Below are 20,604 nucleotides of genomic sequence, written 5' to 3'. Positions count from 1 at the left end.
CTAACTTCAAGAGCTATTGGGATATAGATGGGGTCATCTATAACAAGTAGGGATGGTTCTTTTTCATCTAGATTTGCTCTAGACAGGAGAGGTTGCGGGTAAGACTATAGCTGTTTTAGTGGGGGGCTCTGGTGGCGACGGTGGCCGCCTCCAGAGCCGTGGCGGAGTTACAGAGTGACCTGGAAGCAAAGGGGTACAGAAGAGTACCTCTGCGGGGCACCATGGTGGGTGCCAGAGCCAAATCCTAGGAGCCTCATGGGAGGTTCCTGGAAAACCGTGTTGGCGCCCGCTAGTCCTTTGGGTGATTGTGGGCGTGAACAACCGGGGGGTTTGCTATGCTACGCTCTGCCCTGAAAGGGGCATGAGTAAGAAAATATCAAGTGTCACGTGAACCGGAAAGAGGATCACCAGTAAGGGCAGCACAGGTGGGGATCGCCCCAGTGCTGCCTGGCTCATCAGGTGGGCTAGCGGCCCAGTTGGTTGCCTGCCCTTGTATCGCCCGTAAGATAACCCACCCATTACATAACTGTGTATGTAATAAACCTGCAGCAACTTTACTTAAACAACAAATTGTGTGGTGAACTTATTTATTGGCATGTATGTTATGAAGGAGGGGTGGGAAAGGATGCCAATGATGAATCTATACAGCTGGCCGAGGCCCCCGCAGGGGGCCACTAGAGAGGTCAGCACTGTAGTGTCACCTGGGCACCCCACACCCCCACCCCCTTCAGGGGCAGGGACTCTGGGTGGGGTCCCCCCAGCCTGGTTGCGGCGCGCGAGAGGCGTCACTTCCTGGGCGCCAGGACGCGGGGAGGGTATATTTCCCTCACCCACCATGTTGGTGCCCTCTTTTGCGCGCCTGACACATCGTCTCCCTCCCTATCGCTTACCCAGCGTGGTTTGTGGCAGGCATGAGGCAGAACATTTTGTAATGTTTTTTTTTGTTGCAGGAGGAGTTACAGGGCGATCTAGAAGCAAAGGGGTACAGAAGGGTACCTCTGAGCAGCACCATGGTGGGTGCCAGAGCCAAATCCTAGGAGCTTCATGGGAGGTTCCCGGAAAACTGTGTTGGCGCACCGCTAGTCCTTTGGGCAGTTGTGGGCCTGAACAATTGGGGGGTTTGCGATGCTGCGTTTTGCCCTGAAAGGGCCGTGAGTAAGAAGGTACCAAGTGTCACGTGATCTGGGAAGAGGATCACCAGTAAGGACAGCACAGGTGGGGTTCGCTCCAGTGCTGCCTGGCACATCAGGCGGGTAGGCGGCCCAGTTGGTTGCCTGCCCTTGCATTACCCGTAAAATAACCCACCTATTACATAACGGTGTATGTAATAAACCTGCAGCAACTTTACCCAAACAAAAAATTGTGTTGTGTGCTTATTTATTGGCATGTATGTTATGTTGGAGGGGTGGGAAAGGATGCCAATGATGATACTATGCGCCCTACACTTTATTTTGGGCTGTATCTGTACCATGCAGTGTGTACGAGGCAGTATGTGTGCGAACTGCTATCAGTACTGATCTGTTCGACAAAAGGTTTTGAACTGTCTGTGTACTCTGTGACGTGCTGTTTGTGCATCGGGTACTGTTTGCTAGACACACACACGTCATGCACTGTTGAGCTGTTTGTATGAATTTGCGCACTGTTTACTGAGTAGTATTTATTTTATTTATTTAAGTAGCTTATACAGCGCGCAGCTACCCCCTGAGGGGTGTCCCGGCGCTAGAAACAGAGCCTCCGGGAAGGAGGGGAGGAAACAAGTTTATTGTAAAACAGGGATCATAGTCTGGAGAACAGCCAGGTTTTTAATTTAGCAGGGAAGATGGGTTCAGATGGGCAGAACCTGAGATCGAGAGGGAGGGAGTTCCAAAGTTTGGCAGTGATCACGCTGAATCCTCTGCCGCCCATTCTGGAGCGTCGAAAGCGAGGTGCAATCAGGATGCGTAAGTTGTTAGATCTCAGTGATCTGGCGGATTGGGAGATAGACACTCGCTTTTTCAGATAGTTAGGTCCAAGGCCATTGATAGCTCGATAGGCAAGGGTGAGGATCTTAAATTGAATACGGCTTGCAATGGGAAGCCAGTGGAGCTCTATACGGTAGGCGGCGACCGACTGGCGGTAGGGGATATTACCGATCAGTCTGGCCGCCGCATTCTGAACGATCTGGAGCTGATCGATCAGATATTGAGGAGCGCCGGCATATAAGCTGTTGGCGTAGTCTAGATGGGAAGTTATGAGGGCCTGAGTGATAGTTCGGCGGGCGTCTAATGGAAGGTAAGGAAGGATCTTCTTGATCATGCGCAGCTTCACGAAGCAGGCAGAGGTGACCTTGTTGACTTGGGCTTTGCAAGACAGAGAGTCATCGAATTGAAAACCCAAGTTGCGGGCCGATTGGACAGGGGTGGGGGCCGGGTCGAGTGCTGTGGGCCACCAAAGGCTGGGGGAAATAGGAGTTTTCTGATTAAAAAACAGGACCTCTGTCTTGTCAGCATTCAGTCTTAGGTGATGGTTGGTCATCCAGTTGCAGATGTTGTTCAGACATTGGCGGAAGTTGGCAAAGGTGGAGTCTGAGTGGTCTCTAAAAGAAAATATCAACTGAGTGTCATCAGCATAAGAGACCACCCTGACTCCACAAGCCTCCACCACTGTGGCCAAGGGTGCAAGATAGACATTGAAAAACAGGGGGCTCAGGGCAGAGCCCTGCGGGACACCACAAAGCAGGGGTTTGCCCTCCGATCTGAAAGGCCCAAGCATCACCTTCTGAGTTCTGCCAGTGAGGAAGGATTCAATCCATGCGAGAGCGGAGCCCCAGATTCCGATCTGCTTTATACGGTTGAGTAGGATTTTGTGGGAGACCGTATCAAAAGCGGCGGATAGGTCGAGGAGGACTAACATGGCCTCCTCGCCCCTATCCACGCCTTCACGGATGGTCTCAGCCACTTCCAGGAGAGCAGTCTCAGTGCTAAAGCCTGCTCTGAATCCGGATTGGGAGTCGTGCAGTAGGGAGTTGTTTTCCAGATACTCTGTTAATTGCAGCTGCACGGCCTTTTCCAGAATTTTTGCGGGTTTGGGGAGGAGAGAGATGGGGCGGTAATTGGAGAATTTAGTAGGTTCGGCGTCAGGCTTTTTCAAAATGGGAACCAATAGAGCTTCCTTCCACGTAGTTGGGAAGAAGCCATGATGGAGTGAGGCATTCCAGATAGAAAGAAAGGAGTTGGCCAGTGAGGGGGCTAGGTCACCCATGATCTTAGCAGGAATAGGGTCGGAGGGGGAACCAGAACTGCATTGGGTGAATAGCCTGAGTGCGGTCTCGAGAGTCAGCTCGTTATAAGATTGCAGAGAAGCAGATTCCGGGGCCGTTGCCAGGGGAATCATGGGGGGTACCTCAGTAGGAAATGAGGTGCAAATTTTGTCAATTTTTTCGAGGAAATAATCAGAGAGACCGTCGCAAAGTGCTTGGCTGGAGGGGGTCTGTGTGGCCCTGGCGGGGGGGTTTACAAATTCTTTGACGATATTAAAGAGAGTTTTTGAAGAGTTCTTGGCGTTGGAGATTTGTAATGAGAAGTAGTCTCTCATGGTGGCTTTTTTTTGTTTAACGAATTTTTTCAGAGCGGTTTTGTAAATGGCTTTGGATTCGGGGTCGTAGTTCTGCCGCCACTTGCGTTCAAGGAGTTTGCATCGGCTTTTTTCCTCACGGAGGTCTGTAGAGAACCAAGGAGCAGAGGGGCGAGTTCTAGCAGATGAGATGGGTTTGAGGGTGGCGAGGGAGTCGATAGCAAGGAGCAATGCAGAATTGAGTCTAGAGACATTTCCATCAATGTCAGAGGAAAGGGGGTCTGGCTGGAAGTTGAATAAGGGGTCCAAGGTAGCACAGGTGACTTTGTGCCACTTTCTCCCCAGCAGTTTTCTGAGGATAGTAGGGGCGGGTCTCGAGCTTAGCTCTAAGTTAAAAGGGACAAGGTGATGATCAGACCAGGTGAGAGGGAGGGCAGGGAAGACTGTGATGTTCGAGAAATTAGCAAAGATTAGATCCAGGGTATGCCCAGCAGTGTGTGTGGGGCCCTTGACTAATTGGGGTAGGTTCAAGCTCTGCATTGTTTCTAGCAAGTTGTTGGCTTTCGAGAAAAGAGAATTGTCCACGTGGAGGTTGAAGTCTCCAAGTACCAGAAAGTGTTGGTGCTTGAGGGAGAGATCCACCAACAGATGGGTGAGTGGCGTTAAAGAGAGAGTAGAGGCAGTAGGAGGGTTGTAAACTAGTGATCCTGCTAATACTACTACCGCGGTGTCCGAGAGAGTAAAGTGCAAAGCTTCGATCGTCCCTATGTTCGTTAATTTGGTGATTGACAGGTTGAGATGGGATTTTAAGATGATGGCAAGACCCCCTCCTATTTTGCCCCCTTCACGATTGATGCCCTTTAAAATGTAACCTGGAGGGGTAGCAAGATGGATATCGGGGGTGGAGGTGTCAGTAAGCCATGACTCGGTGAGGAACAGGATATCCCAGGCATCGGAGATAATAGAGGTCCATATCTCATTGGCATGGCGGGGTAATGAGCGGCAATTAATCAGACCAGCTTTCAGCTTCAGGGGAAGGGACAGACATTTCGGCTGGCTGAGGTAGGGAGCAGGGCGCAGGCTCCAAGGCGGGAGCGTGAAATTACATTGAGGGCAGTTGAAAGAAGCATCCTCCAAGTGATCGGGACTACAGCGTGTGATGGATGGGCAGGTAGAGGGCTTTAGAAGGAGAAGCTGGGATCTGGTCCAGCAAGTGCGATCAAAGACATCCGGACGGGCAGGGGGACTGGCCCTAGGCACGGGCCCGGCGCGGACGGGCGCAGACGGGCTTGCCTTAGTCGGGCCTTCGGCGCGCAAACGGCGCTCCCGCTGCGCTCGTCCGCTGCGCTTGCGTGGGAAGCACATTTAGGGAGAGAAGGGGTGGGCGTGGCCTGACAGGGGGCGTGGCCTCGCGTGTAGCAGCGATGGCGGCTGAGTAAAGTGTCCCACGAAAACAGCGCTAGGTCAGCTGATTGTGGGGTGCCTGCTTGGCGCTTCACACAGAGGAGCTCAGGGTGAGTTTACAAGTTTTAAAAAATGCTTCAAACACAAATGCAAATAAGTTTTAAAAACCGAGTGAACAGCACCTCCAGCTTCCGCCTCAGAGGACTCAGTTTCCAGCGAAAGCGCTATCAGTCAGCGCTTTAATAGGTGGGGAGGTGGGCGCGGCCTGACAGGGGGTGTGGCCTCGCGTGTAGCAGCGATGGCGGCCGAGTAAAGTGTCCCACGAAAACAGCGCTAGATCAGCTGATTGTGGGGTGCCTGCTTGGCGCTTCACACAGAGAGGAGCTCAGGGTGAGTTTACAAGTTTTAAAAAATGCTTCAAGTATGAGCTTAGCATAGGGTATGTGATTGTCCTACATCTTGTAGAGGAATATGTGTCCATCAGGCACGCCGTCCTAGGCTGTATGTGCATTATGCACTCTATGATGGCCTGTATGCTCAACTGTATTCTATGCATTGCAGTACATATATACATCCTGTGTGCTTTGCTGCTGGTCCCATACATCCAGCTGTCTGTGATGAGCTGTATGTGGGGCACCCTATACTGTTTACGGAGCAGGTGACCCTTTGAAGGGGCTGCGGCAGGTGGTCTGGGCACTGGGGCTCAGAGGCTGGGGGCCGAGTGAATACTCTAGGGGGGGGGCGAAAGGTGCAGTGGCATACTTGAAGTGCCATACACACTGCTGTTGAGTTTCATACGCTGAAGAAAACCACCTAAGTGACTTATTCCTTACTCAATACAACCAGCCCTCTTTAAGACGGCCTGAAGCGTAAACACATCCTTTTTGTCATGTTAATTTCCTGGGTGCCCTTTTGGCTCACGTCACAGCAAGTTCAATCACTGTTCACCTCAGGTGTTGGCGGTGGGGCGTCACCAGGGGAGTAACACATGTGGGGTCCCTCAGATTGAGACAATTTGAAACACAAATCTATGGTGGTCAAAACAGCGCAAATGCACTCCATTTAGCATCACGCACTGGCAGTGCAGTTAACATCTCAGCTACTGCAAAGCTCTGTGAATTGGATATGCGATTAGAACATTTTTCAGAAATAAATACTTTTATCGGTCCGCTGCATTCAGAAACGAGCCTTGCCTAGAATACTGTAAGGTTTCATAATTTTGGTGTTGGGTGTTTACAACTGGCTTACCGAGTTTCTGTAAAATGTACACGTCTTCAAATGTCTCAAATGGAAATTATGCATAAAAAAATTCACTTTTCAAAAAATCACCTATTGGTGTAAAAGAGGCCATGGGGTGCAGTCCCCCAGAAGAACCGCGCTGCTCCTCCAGATAGCCCCAACGCTATACATTTGTATCACCATAAGGTGCTAGAAGTGCAGTTTGTGCTAGTATTGTAGCTGTTTCAAGAAACCCCTGTATTGCGCAGTCTGTGCTCTCATGCGCACACGCACATACACTATAACACACTGCCAGTGGTGCATGCACAAAGCACATCATTTCAATCAATACGTGATTTCATTGCTGTTGTGTCTAATCATGTGTGAAGTGCTAATGATGAATATAATCGCAATTATGTTTTTAAAGCTGTTTTTGTTGATCAAATTACCTCCTGGCCAATTTTATTTGATTTATTTATTGCTGTTGCTTTTAAGGTTATATTGACATGCTGGAAAGACAACTCTAAGCTATCTTCTTTACTTTGGTGGAATTTAATATGTGATGAGCATAGAATTGCCTTGGTATCTTATGCTTCGATTCATCTACAGATTAAATCTAATCTCTTATGGCTACTGTTCACTTCTTACCTATCATCCAAATCCCCTTCTTATACTCTCTTACTATATTCTATATAATTTCTCTTTCTTTTCTTTTTCTTATTTCTTTTCTTCGCTTTCTTCTTCTCTTTCTCTTTTCTATACCTCTTTCCTTCTGTCTTTTTATAATAAAATCCTTTAAATATAGTTTTATCCTCCCATAATTCATAGGTTTACAGTATTTTTTAATTCAAAGTTCATTCCTATAATGATTATGTTATACTTATTAGTTGTTTTTTAAGAGTGTTACTACAATCTATGTAATTTTTTGATCTTATAGTTTTACTTCACTTGTTTTTACAGCTATTCTTTATTGTATAATTGTACTATCATATCTTCATCTGAACGATATATTATATTTGTATTTCTGTATTCTTTTATCTTCAATAAAAATTATTTAACAAAAAAAAAAGCTGTTTTTGTAGCACAGTATCGCATTGCAGCCTGTTTCTAGCTTCTCACTTCTGTGATTGTGGTATGGCTCTACTAACCACCACACTGCTCTACAACATAGCTTAAAGATATTGTCAAAGCCAATAGCTCTGGCTAAACACTTATAAAGTCCCAAGGTCTAGACCAATTGGCTATGCAAATGCTTGTTTGTTTACTACCATCACTTTCAGCTTTGTGATGTCTTATCCATCTGGCAATTAAAGGATACACTACTATATAATGACGCCTCCTTGTCTTGCCATCTCTTCCTTAGCCCTACTCTTCTTTAAGTCCTCAGCCCCTCCTCCTCCCTAGGAGGGTCCAGGCCATCTGTCTGATTAGTTGGGCTTTCTATTGTTTGCCTGGGATGCCCCTTAATAGAGGAAGCCCAATTGGGGGAGAGAAGCACAATCAAAAATATTTTTGCAAAGGCTGCCTCACCCTCCCTCCCCCCGTGGGGGGTTGGGGAGGGGGGGGGGGGGGGGGGGAGGTTCAAGGGCCAGAACCATAACCTGCACTGAGCCCCAGGGGGGGAAACCGGTTCTGAGCGCCCTAAAGCGCCCAGAAGCTAGCCCGAGCAATATGCCCACCCCGCCCAAGAGCACCCAGTGGCTCCAAAAGACGGCCAAGGGGCTGTCAGCGCTAGGTATGAACCCCCCAATCGGGGAGCACCACCTGAGCGCTTAGGTGAGCAAGTTGGGGGATATAAGGCGCCGCTCTACCAGGTAGCTCCTAACTTCATGGATCGGGGAGAGCGGCGCACCGTGCGGACTTTCTGCAGAAGACCGGAGTACCAGCGACGAGGCGAAGCGCTGTCGGAGAGGAAGATCGACTGAGGAATCGAGAGAGAACCTCGAGGAGCACCCTATCCCTGGACCGTCGCAGCAGGAACAACGGTGCGCCTGCCAAAGGTTTGCACCATCAGCGGGGCTGGGGATGTATCCTCGACTCAGCAAGGCCTCCGGGCCTGCCACCCACAGTACCGGAGCTCACCCCTTTCGAAGTTTTGCCACCCCAGATCAGTAAGGCGCGCTATACGCCGCATCTATAGGCACTGGCTTTGTTTTTGTGGCCTTTCCCTCCCTCCTGAGGCGTGCGGCGAGTCCTCGGCCGGAGCGAGTGTGCAGTGAGGCCATAGCTCTTGACTGAACAAAGAGTGAGGTGCACTATACGCCGCGTCCGAAGTCACCGGCTTGGTTTTTGTTGCCTTCCTCCTCCCGCCTGTGGCTTGCGGCGAGCCCAGAGCGCTACTCCACCTCGGCCGGAGCTGAGCTGGTCAACGAGCCTTAACGGGAGGCGGGGCTGTGGTGTTGCACTCAAAGAACACGCTCATTGCAGAGCGACAGTGGCGGTGAGGGCCCCAAGACTTACCGGCTACTGAGGGCAAACGTAAAGCCCAGCGGCTGCACATCATTGCAGTGAGAGCAGGTTCCCCCCCTGCAGCACCAGGCTTTCGGTGGGAGAGACGCCCAGGACCGAACAGCTCGGTCCTGTTGTAGCATTGCTACCGGCGCAAGGATCAGCTGGTGGGGGCAAACAAACAGCACAGCGTCCTGAGTGCTAAGTGGCACACGATCGGAGGAAGAATGGTGCGGCCCACAGTAGGGGCCTGAGGGCAGAATAAAAAGCCTCAAAGGTAACAGGAACAAGGAACCTTGTCTTTTCTTGGTGCATCCAAAGGTGGCAGCACCCCGCCAGGAGCGATGGCAGATGGTCAGCCAGAAGAGCTCGCGGAGCTACTGAAGCGCATCCATGAAGTATCAGCGGTACATGGCAGCGACTGGCTGCAGCCACACCTGGATCAGGCGGGAGGCGATGGCTCAGGAGCACAAGAGGCGGACGATGCTGGCCCAGCTTCACCCAAAAAACGCTGATGTCCGTGGCCTCCAGGCCACGGACATCAGACCCAAGGGAAAGGCAGTGGAAATACTATTAAGAAGGTCAAAAACTGACAAGGCGGGAAAGGGCGCAGTGATACAGCTGCAATGCATTCCAGAGAGCAGGTATTGCGCTGCCTATTCAAATACATGGTGACCCGCCCGGCGGGCGAAGGACCACTCTTCAAACACCAGGATGGTAGCAATCTAAGCAAGTTACAATTCACCGCAGTGATGCACCAGGCCCTCTCTAAAGCCAGGCTCCACCCAGATTCCTTTGCCACCTACTCTCTCAGAATCGGCGTAGCCACCTCGGCATCGCAGCATGGCATGCCAGAGAAAAGAATTCAGGATGTCGGCAGATGGCGGTCCCGAGCATACAAAATCTACATCCGCCCTCAGCTTTTGTAGAGCAGCGCGGGCAAAGGGGGGGACTATTCACTTTGGGATGCAGGGCAACCATGGGATGCCTCACGGCAGGGTGGCAAATAACAGGCCCCTTCTCCCAATACTACAGACAAAGGCCCCAGTGCTGCAGCAGGCCACCTTACTTTGCAAATTCTTTTTTCAGCAGGAGAATGCCCCTAGCTGGTGTGGGTAGTGGGCCATTCTTTTGTGTCCATGATGCAGACATGGTGGAAGCAGTCAGGCCACAGGTTGGCAAGCAAGCCCAAAGCTACATGCATCCGCTGGCTGGGGCAGCCTGGGATGAAATTGAACCACCTGCCAGCAACGCTCGACAACCTGTTGGCAGACTCAACATGGCATCCGGACGTCCTGATCATTCATCTTGGTGGCAACGACCTGGCCCAAATGGGACGAAAAGCATTGGGGCAGGCCATTCAGACAGACATCACCAGGGCAGCTACATGGTTCGGCGGCACGACTGTCATATGGTCTGAGATGGTCAGTAGGAGGCATTGGAGGGGCGCAGACTCAAACAAGGCAGTGGATAGCGCCAGGAGAAAACAGAACATTGCAATGCACAAATTCTGCATGACCAATGGGTTGGAATCCATCAGACATGGTCTGATCCACCCAGGACGCCAGGAATTGTACAGACAGGGCGGGGTTGATCTTTCTGACAAGGGTTGAGAGTCTTTTGGGACAACCTGTGGGGCGCAATGGCTCTTGCAGGTTGCAGATAAAAAAACAACAACAAAAATATCTTCTTGTTGGGGGAGCCGCAGTAAAACATTAGCCTCCCAGCGGCGCGGCGGAAATTGGTACAATGATTGGCTGAGGAGACACACAGATATGGCGGTGTGTAGGATGAGGGCCACTCACTTTTGGATGCCGCACAACAGGGTGAGGTGGCCGCGCCAAGGAGGGGAGTAGCAAAAGGAGACGGCGCTCGCGGCCCAGACCTGGCCGGACGGCAGGGTGCAAAGGGTAGCCAGCTGGGGGCCTAACTCCAGAGAGAGAAGGTACACCTCCACTCCAGGGCGTGGGTAACCAACCAAATGGTGGTCCCAGAAGTAACCGGACAAAGAGGACTACCGAGGACTAACAAAAGGAACTGGTTTGGGCGTGCCATTCACAAACTGAAATGTACCACAATAGTATCGGCCCAGGATGGTTATGACACGAACATATGGCAGTTCGCAAATGACAAATGTATGACCAGTATGTGTACAATCCTAATAAAACTGCGGCCAACAACAACCACAACATATACACTCACTATTGGCAAAATTTATTGGGATGGCAGGTTGGCCCGGTGGGGGAAGATGTCTCCCACGGAATGGGCACAGTGCGAGGGTTATTGCAGAGGCCGCCTCACCCCCCAAAAGGGGAGGGAGGCTGAGGGGCCGGCGCCATAACCCACCCCGAGCCACAGGGGGGAAACCGGTTCTGGGCGCCGTAAAGCGCCCAGAAGCTAGCCCGATCGAAATGCCCACCACACTCAAGAGCGCCCCTTGGTGCCAAAAGACGGCCAATGGGCTGTCAGCGCTAGGTATAGAGCCCCCAATCGGTGAGCACAACCTGAGCGCTAAGGTGAACAAGTTGGGGGATATAAGGCGCCGCTCTACCAGGTAGCTCCTAACTTCGTGGAGCAGGGAGAGCGGCACACCGTGCGGACTTTCTGCAGACCCACACCTAAGAAACAGCAGTGTCGCAGTGCTGGACAGCAACACGGGTGTTAGCGGAAATTGGTAAAATGATTGGCTAAGTAGACACACCGACAGGGTGGTGTGTAGGATGAGGGCCACTCATTTTTGGAAGCCGCACGGCAGGGTGAGGTGGCCGCGCCAAGGAGGGGAGAGGCAAAAGGAGACAGCGCTCGCGGCCCAGACCCAGCCGGACGGCAGGGCGCAAAAGGCAGCGAGCTGGGGGCCTAACTCCAGTGAGAGAAGCTACACCTCCACTAAACGCATAGGGCGTGGGTAACCAACAAAATGGTGGTCCCAGAAGTAAACTGACAAAGAGGACTACCAAGGACTAACAAAAGCAACTGGTTTGGGCGTGCCATTTACAAACTAAAATGTACCACAATAGTATCGGCCCAGGATGGTTATGACATGTATGATGTATGACCAACATATGGCAGTTCACAAATGACAAATGTATAACCAGTATGTGTACAATCCTAATAAAACTGCGGCCAACAACGACCACAACATATACACTCATTGTTGGTTAATTTTATTGGGCAGGCAGGTTGGCGAGGTGGGGCAAGATGTCTCCCACAGAATGGGCACAGTGCGAGGGTTATAGTTTTTTGCTTTTTGCTAGATGCTTGCCACGTGGAATTTTAACTTCCCTCGTGCAGATTGAGACGAGGAAGGGTAGGATTCGGAGTAATGAAATTATCCTTATTTAAAAGGTATTTTGTGAATTATCCATATTTTCATTCACACACCACGCAGTTACTTTATAGCTCTTTCATGAAGAGTGTTCGATTCTTCCAAGGGACATGTTATAAAAGTAATGGATTAAAACGTTTGCACTTTGTCACCCAGGTATGGCCACCTGGGTGACAAAGTTTAACATTCAATGGCGTCTCATTTTCTGTTAATGTAAACACAGCACGAGCAAACGGTTAACCATCAATCACCCGCAGTCTATGTGGCCACACAAGGAGCCGCCCTTTACCTGTAGTTCCGGAAGTGTAGATGTAGAGACCAGGGGATCTATAGTTCACTTCCGACCTCAGAGACGGCGAGACTGGCTCATGTGAAGCCGCTTTAATCTTGTCGTTCAGGCTCTCAATCCCATCTGTTGGAGACTTGTCGCTCAAATAAAACACCTTTATGTTGTCCTTCACCAAGCTGGGCAGCACCTCCTCGACAGCAGCGCTTAGTTCTGAAAAAAACAGGCGTTTCGAAGTAAGTTTTATAATCTTCAGTTAGAAAATGACAGGCAAAGTCGGTACAAAGTAAAGACAGGCTGTTAACTAAAAGGCCGATAACGCTAAATGCAACATGCAGAACACATTAAATCACAGCATGGATTCCAAATAATGATACTACTCTGGGGCTACAGCATAGCTGTCAAAATCTCCCTAATGTGCGACATTCACAGCACAAAGTACTGCTGCACTTTGCATACTTTTAAGCCCATATCTACCATACTAAAAATGAAACTAAAAGTCCCAGAATACAAAGTGGCTGAACGTGAGACATGTGGCAACTAGGCGGATATGACATGTGCCCTTATCATTACACCGAGTTGGGTCCAGAGGACGGTGCTCGCTCCTCACATGTGTAAGAAGAACTTTAGCCTAGTAACCTTCAGCCTCTGTGGATAGTGTGCTTTATCTTTTGCTGGATTATGTTTAACCACTGCCCTAGGTTTAACCTACCACGCCACTAAATGAGATATGCAAGCCTGCACAAGCACATGCTTACACGAAGCACATTCAAAAGGGAATGTTAGACCTCTTACATGGACATGTGCACCTCTAGGTACGGATGCATGGGTGCACACCTCTTATACAGTCCATATCATGCGAAAAATCCTTAGTAAATTCTGGCAATTTAAGCAACATCCTGTTACCGGCCACATCGAAATTGTTATGTGGAAAATTAATACAGTTTGGTGAACATTATCTACGCCATCTTGCCTTTTTCCCGATGCCACACTTTTCGTCATGCACATCCGCCATATTTTAGCCGTTACGATCAGAATCACCCTCACGAAAGACCCCCACGCACCGGTCATTCCCACTCTCACATGCCTTGCGCATAAGCGGCAGCCATTTTAAACACCATGGCCTCCCTGCCCCTCGCTGATAGCCAGCGCGTCTCTCTCTCTCTCTCCTAAACCTCGCAAGCATCCCCCGCACGCTGACAACCCCCGCTCTCTCATGCCTTGGGTCATAAACCCCTCTTCAGCGCAGCTTCACCACAGAATCCCATCCTGTTCCCAGCGCGACACCTCCCCTCATTCCTTTCATGGTCTCAGATCCTTTTGATGCAAACCCCCTTTCCCTGTGTCCCCGTTTGTCTTCCTTGTTCCCAGGCCGCCACCTGGCCCTGCGGATACTGTTTATTACCCCGTACAGTAGGAAGCTTCCCCTCCCCATCAAAAGACCCTCGAGCCGATCAAAGCCCCCACCCTATGAGATCCGATCAACTCCACGCATTCCGTGAATCGGCGGAATGCCCTGCTGCGCGACAATCATCACCTGTTGTGACCGGGGTGGGGAATTCAACTGTAAATGTATGTGGGAACGGGTCTGAAGGGGAGATTCCGAGGATGTTCTTTCAAATATCAAAGTGTTGCGAGAATGTGTTACGTGCAATAAAGGTCATAAACCCTAGTATAAGAGGCCAGGCCTCAGAGATGTGGCTAGAGCACCTCGTGACGATACTTGCTGTCTGAATTGATGTGTTCTCCTCCGGAGAAAATAAAATCCTCGTTTCCTGCCTTCCAGTCTCCAGCGCCTGCTTCTTCATTGATTAATATTGGTGGGTCATAGAGGCGACACCGCCGGGCAACATAAAGGGGTCTTTGGTTACTGGTTGTCTTTGAACCCCTTTTAACAATTGGCGTCCCAAGCGTGGGGCCCATCAGCGACTCGTGGATCCAGTGGGAGAGGTCCTGACGACAGAGTGAACGACTGCAACGATCGGAAGGTACCCTGTCCGATAGACCCTCGTCTGACAGCCGATCATCCGAACTTCACTGGTTCCGAACAGACCTCTCTCGAGTGATCTGCGGTCCTGACTGGGAACCATCAGGAGTGCCACAAGGAGTACGAAGAGAAGAGGACGATCGGGCGCTGGATTCGGAAGACAAGAAACTGTCCATGCGGTCCGGGTAAGGTCGTGTAAACACGACGAATTGCGAAAGTGATTGATAATTGATGAGAAAATACTAGTATTACTTTTTGTTAATTTATTTGGAGATTCACTGTCTGCAAACGGAGAAACAACAGGCTCTCCCTTTATAAACAGTGAAGGATAGGTACGCATCCGTCGGACCTATCTTTCTCCCCCACTGAACAATTGCCCCTCCCCCATTGATTAACTGTTATAGATTGTTTTCTGGAGATTCTCTGTCTGCAAACAGGGAAGAATAGGTCCCCTCTTTGCAGATAGTGAAAGGGTAGGTGACGCGGACCTTTGCGAGCCTACTTATTCTCCCCATTGACCATATTGATTTTTTATTTTTGACCTAACATTGATTGCTCAAGATTGGTTCATGAGGTATTCACTGCCTGCAAACAACGTAGAATAGAAATATTCTGTCTAGTCTTTGCACGCAGTGATAAGATAGGTAGTGCTGACTATTATCCCCATTGTGATCCGTCATGCCTGTCTTCTCCCCACTGGTTAGTAGCCTGTTTAGCCCGGACCGCTTATTAGAGATGAACCATCCGGCTCCGCTGGAAGGCACCCCTAATAAGGACATGTTCATGAAGCATGGATTGATCGCTATAGCCTATAGCGAGCTGTGGCATAAATATACGAAAAGGGATCGAGAAAGTCAGTGGCCACTGATAGGATCCTTCGATCTTGACAAAATAGAAACGGTAGAAATAGCCCTTCGTAGGAATGAAACAACACCTATTATGCTCAATAGTCTCGGTATGTGGCGCAAAGAAGCCACACGACGAAAGGAAAGCGATGAAGTCAGAAAGGGTGAAGAGACACGACGGACAACCCTCCAAACGTCTAGTAGGCAAAGGGAAGGGCCAGTGATGGCACAGTCCCGAGGAGTAGACATGAAAAGGGAACGGTGTAAAGGGATGTGCCGACAGAACAACCCCGGGACACAACGACCCGAAAATAATCCCCCGACACTATGCACAGGACGAACAGATTTAAAACAAAACCAATGTGCTTTCTGTAGATGCCTCGGGCACTGGAAAGCCCAATGCCCGACTCTACAGAGCATAGGTAAGAGCGGAGGGTCGACAGAAAGAACTGGCCGACAGAAAGGGAAAAGGCGCGAGATAAAAACCAATCAGACTAGCACGGACAGGACGGATAGAACCACCACGTTTGATTATGCTCGATGGCACAGATTTCGTCAGACCAATCTTAACGACATGTTAGAGTTCTGGGACTGATTGCTCTCTGTTGCTCCCCCACTCTGAAAAACAAAAAAAACAATTACAGGCCAGTGTAAACAACCCCCGTTAGAGAAAGGACTCAAGGAAGCCAAGCATCTGTTATATAATTTAGGATTTAATTACGGTAAAGATAACACACAACCAACGGTAAATAGAATAACTAGTAAAACGCTCTCTAAAGCAAACTGTACTAATAGGAGAAATACAAAACATATTACGCTCACTCCGGAAGTCCTCGAAATGTAACAGTTCGACGGTCCCGCCCACCCGAAACACATAGCACGTGTGGGGCGGGGCCTGCCAACAGCCATAGACCAAAAGAGATCGCCGGCGAGAAGGTACAGGAGGCTCCTCAAAGCAGGCAATGAAATGGTCTTCCCATACTACCCTTCCAGGGATGGCATCCCCCGGGCCACGAGTAGGGAGGGGGCGGATGCAAATGACCCCCTCCCTCGTATCTCCTGGTCCGGCCATCACGAATTCCTCCATCGAACTGATGCAGGGTGGACAGGGAGGGAGAGGCGACGCGGACGAGCCTCTCCCGCCTCCGCAGGTAGGAGGTTTCCCAGCCCTGGCCCGGCGCCGATGTCCTCCAGCCGGGCGACGGCCATATACCTGCGCAGCACAGAACTTACAATGTCCGACGCACATATATTTACGTAGCACAGGACATACAATGTCCGACGGGCATACTTGCGCAGCACCGGACGTACAATGGTCCCCCAAGAGTCGGAATCAGGGGTGTAGGGTGGTCATCATGTACACCCCTGATTCAAAGGGACGGCGTGGGATGCGCCGGGAGAGGGAGACGGCACGGACGAGCCTCCCTCACCTCCCCAGATGAAGGCTCCACAGCTGCACCCTGGCGCCCCGAACCAAAATGCCCTGCTCCAACAGCATGATGTTCCGCTTTCATCACCACAAGAAGTTTCTTCCACTCCTGATAGATACGACGAAGGGCGGCAGCTGCAGGGTCTCAAAATGGCGCCTGGGCCCTCTGGAAGGCGGGTCTAGGCCGCTGGAGTAACTTTGTCCGAAATTGCAACTCGGGCACTTGCCCACCTGGGCGCAAGCCCCCACCATCGACAAACATCCCCTCGACTTTGAAGATTCTACCAAAGTCCCAAGAGCCCTCGGCCCCTTCAGGCTTTCGGTGGGGAACAGCTGCATTGATCACTAATGAAATAACCACGACACAGCAGCAAGATGGCGGTGCTCTCGTGTCTGCACCAGCTTCAGTCTGAACCACCCGGGAACATTATGGGCTAACAAACTCGAGTAAGTTCCGGCTGAACATCAACATGACCCGGTAAGAAAGACTCTACCTCCCTCCCTCTCTTGATTGACAGTCCACACCACCAGCCCCTCTGTTAGCACAGGTTTTTTGAACTGCCGAAAGGGACCCTGGTCCAACCGCCAATCGTCGGAGACATTTTTGCCCCTGATGCTACTTCCGGACTAAACCGGCCTCGCCCAAAATGGCGCCGGTATCAATAGGAACTAACGGATGCCTCGTGGTGTTCCTTAGCTAATGAGACTTGATGTACTAAGATATATATACGAACCTTTGCGCACTTGATGAAAAAGGGAGGAGGGTTCACTTGGCGAACATTCGAAAGGGGTCCCGTAAAAATGTTGATTTCAATGAACGATTTATTTTGATATTTATTGTAACTGGTACATAACGTCGCTTATGATGCACACCCACGGTATACATCTAGGAAATGCGATTACGATGAGCTTGACTGTGTTTCCATTTATGAACTGAAATGCCCCTGATCCCTCATCACGCAATGGAACGTTTTTAGTTACTTGCAAATAATTAATTAGGCCTTTTTAACATGTTCTTGTGCCGCAAAATAACCCCCCTACTGTATGTGCTTCCATCGTCGACATGTCCGGCCAAAATATGATTGCACTCTCACATTTTACGTACTGAACGATTATGCAAATAAAGGTTTTCCAAACTATGAATAGGCATCACATGCTTTTGTAAATGTGGGAATTGGTGGGAGGGCTTTTTCTGTGCGCAACCGTTCTGCTCTTTTTTTAAGGTTATCTGAAAAATGGTTGTTCGGCCCTGGATTGATGATCGAATCAAAGGTATGATACGCTGCCTCCAAAATATGCGACTAAGCTCAGGAACTAACGTATGAAGAAGGACCTCGACTTCTGAGAATGGGTAAAGTAAAGCGGTGTGATTGATAGAATGTTATAAAGGTATGGTGGTCGAAGGTACTAAGGGACAGGGTTGACCGAAGAACTGATATGCCTTAGAACATCACAGCTTTGGGAATGATTTAAGGATCCCGATGGCCAGATGCATCTACAAAACCAGGTACCTCGCGCTAGGCACCTCTGATTCCTCTTTTTAGCGTTTCCCTACACACGATCCATAATGCCACCCTCGAACCCCCCATGAACCACCTATCACACTGCCCGCCCCCTTGACTTCAGAAACCAAGACCCTAGGGATTATATCCCGGGGAGATAAGTACGAGTATGTGGTAAGTAAAGGACTTTCGTGCCCGTACATTTGATGTGCTCGGATGTTGTTCCCCCTCCCTTTTCCTCCTTTTTCCCTCTGCAGATTACATTGGAGTCCCGATTAGGGTACCGTAAAGGATCTGGAGCCACGTCACGCCCGATGCATGAAAACGGACTAACGCTGCAAGACGACACAAAAAGACGCCCTACTCAATGCGCGACCTTTTTGTACCTGACCTAATGCTCTTCCGTCCCAAAACTGCATGCTTTCTACATCCTAACACAGACCCGAAACGTCTAACGTTGGGTAATGCACTGAATAGCCCAAACGATACACGGTCATTCTCCATGTCACACGTGTACTATTTGGCCTATTGTTACTCTCTCTCTCTCTCTCTCTCTCTCTCTCTCTCTCTCTCTCTCTCTCTCCCTCTCTCTCTCTCTTTCACCCCTCCACACTTTCCCTCTTCCTAGCGACTGGCACCTAATTGGCGAACCTGGTGCACCTCCTGATTGGCCCCAAATACCACAAGTATTTGCACAAATTCGTCCTAAATAAAATCGTATCGATACCACGTTACTACCTCTCCTTTTCTGCTAAATATGGATGAAAATTAAATTGGCCAAAAGGAAAGGGACAGGTAAGACGACTAAGGTTCCCTAAATTTGACCCACAGTCAGGGAACTATTTGTCAGTGGCTTCTATGATAAAAAAAAAAAAAAAAAATGTCTGTGGTAACGCGACCTTCCCCATTCCAAGTTGTCTCCATACCCCAAGCAGTAAAAAATGATCGAGACACCCCCGTCTTCCCAAAATGCCCCCAGTTTGGTATCAGCTGCCCTGAACGAGAATCTGAAAAACGCCCCTTGCTCCAATTCGCTGTGTTCCTAGTTGTTTTCCAACAGACCTCACCCACCCCAAGGATAAGTTTAATAATTATCGCAAGCCCCCCCCCCGAGTTTTTGTAGTAGCCAGGTTGCGAGAAACTATATAGAAAGTTAGAAAGATGTGTGCAAAGTTAAAATTAGATCGAAAACTGAAGGAACTTGTTGCAGTAAACCTTGTTGAAAATAGGATGTTTAGCCAAAAGATAGGACGCATTGATGTAATGGAGAGTCGTTTAGCCTATGTTCATCCCTCAGAAGGATGCCTATCAGACTATGGTGAATAGCACGTTGCACTTTTCCGTAAGATACAAAGCCCTGAAGACCGGCCTAGCCTTGCAAGACTCGTACTAGGGAAATGGGTCTCTACCAGAAGAACTGACATCTACTGTAATAGACGAATGCAATGAATGGGTATCAGACCTTGTACCACGACAAATGAATGTAATAACCAACAAAACGCCAAAGAATTAGCCACAAAGGGAAGTTGTAGGAAATCCAGCAAACCCATCATCAATTGTTTATACGTTGGCTGCAAATCTCAATGTAGCGGATGTTTACCCCAGTTGCTTGGTGTTGGGAGAGAAATAGGTTTATGTAATTACCTTCTTCTGCAAAATCTCTAAAGACTGTCTTTTCGAACTCATTTAAGGGTACCACTGTCGGAGGAGAAAGAGACCGGATGTGGGAGCACGCGGCCTGACTGCGGATCGTGGAACCTCAGCGACGGAGGCCAAGGCGAGACCACGGCAGTAAGGAGTCGCAGGATAAGGCACTGTTTCAGACAAAGCTAAGGAAGGGGCTGACCTGAAGCCCCTGCTCTATGATCGACGTGTGCCAAAAAAAGAAAAAAAAGTCCCCGCTCTCTGAACCTGGTTATGGACCCGCCTGTCTCAAATTCTCCGTCCCCCTGATCTGTTCCCGACTTGGCCCTGCTCCATCCCCTCCTCCTCCGACCTACCATAAGGACTGTTCACACACACACCTTTCCACCTGAACTTTCAAGTTCCTCCAAATCCTACTGAGCTATCCAGAGAAGGGTATTCCCTGCGTCAAAAGGGAGGGAGCTCCGACTAAGTAGACCACGAACTATATTATTCTCAGAACGGTGACCTAGAACTCCACCAAGGGTCGCCCCCGAAGAGAAGATGAACGAAGTATGTGGTTCTACCCGCTGCTGAACGCCTCGATAATGATGGAAGCAACAGGAAATACCCATCACAGAGACTCAAGAAACAAACAGACCCCACCACTCAAAGACAATTGCACTTTTTATCACAATCCTTTCTGCCTCCTAATAACTATGCTCTGAGTTACGGAAGAAAATGCACGTGCTCCGGAACCATGATGCATTCCTCTCAAGAGGTCTGGCGAAACAAAACAAAGATGCACTCCCGCCCGCAGACCTTCAACGACTCAATCCACATGAACATTCCTGTTGACAGAACGAATTGTAATCCAGGTGCTTAACAGTGCCAACAGAAGACGATAAAGACACTGAGAACTCTGATATTTACTATATCTCATTTCTCTCCCAACCACCATTGGACTGACTATGCTCCCGCCGAG

The 20,604-nt window shown here is 49.7% G+C and overlaps 1 protein-coding gene across 1 annotated transcript in view; it reads right to left on the bottom strand.

Moving 5' to 3' along the window:
• SLC27A2 (solute carrier family 27 member 2) overlaps positions 1 to 20,604 on the bottom strand; it is a 319,902-nt gene that overhangs the window by 249,821 nt on the left and 49,477 nt on the right. Inside the window, exon 2 of the mRNA XM_086958245.1 lies at positions 12,237 to 12,446. Within this exon, the coding sequence (XP_086814371.1) occupies positions 12,237 to 12,446 (210 nt within the window). The remainder of the gene's footprint in view (positions 1 to 12,236; positions 12,447 to 20,604) is intronic.

This window comes from Lissotriton vulgaris, chromosome 2_1 (genome assembly GCF_964263255.1).
Source record: "Lissotriton vulgaris chromosome 2_1, aLisVul1.2, whole genome shotgun sequence".
Lineage (NCBI taxonomy): Eukaryota > Metazoa > Chordata > Amphibia > Caudata > Salamandridae > Lissotriton > Lissotriton vulgaris.
Note: the sequence above shows the minus strand (reverse complement) of the source record. Positions and strands in the feature narration are given on the sequence as shown.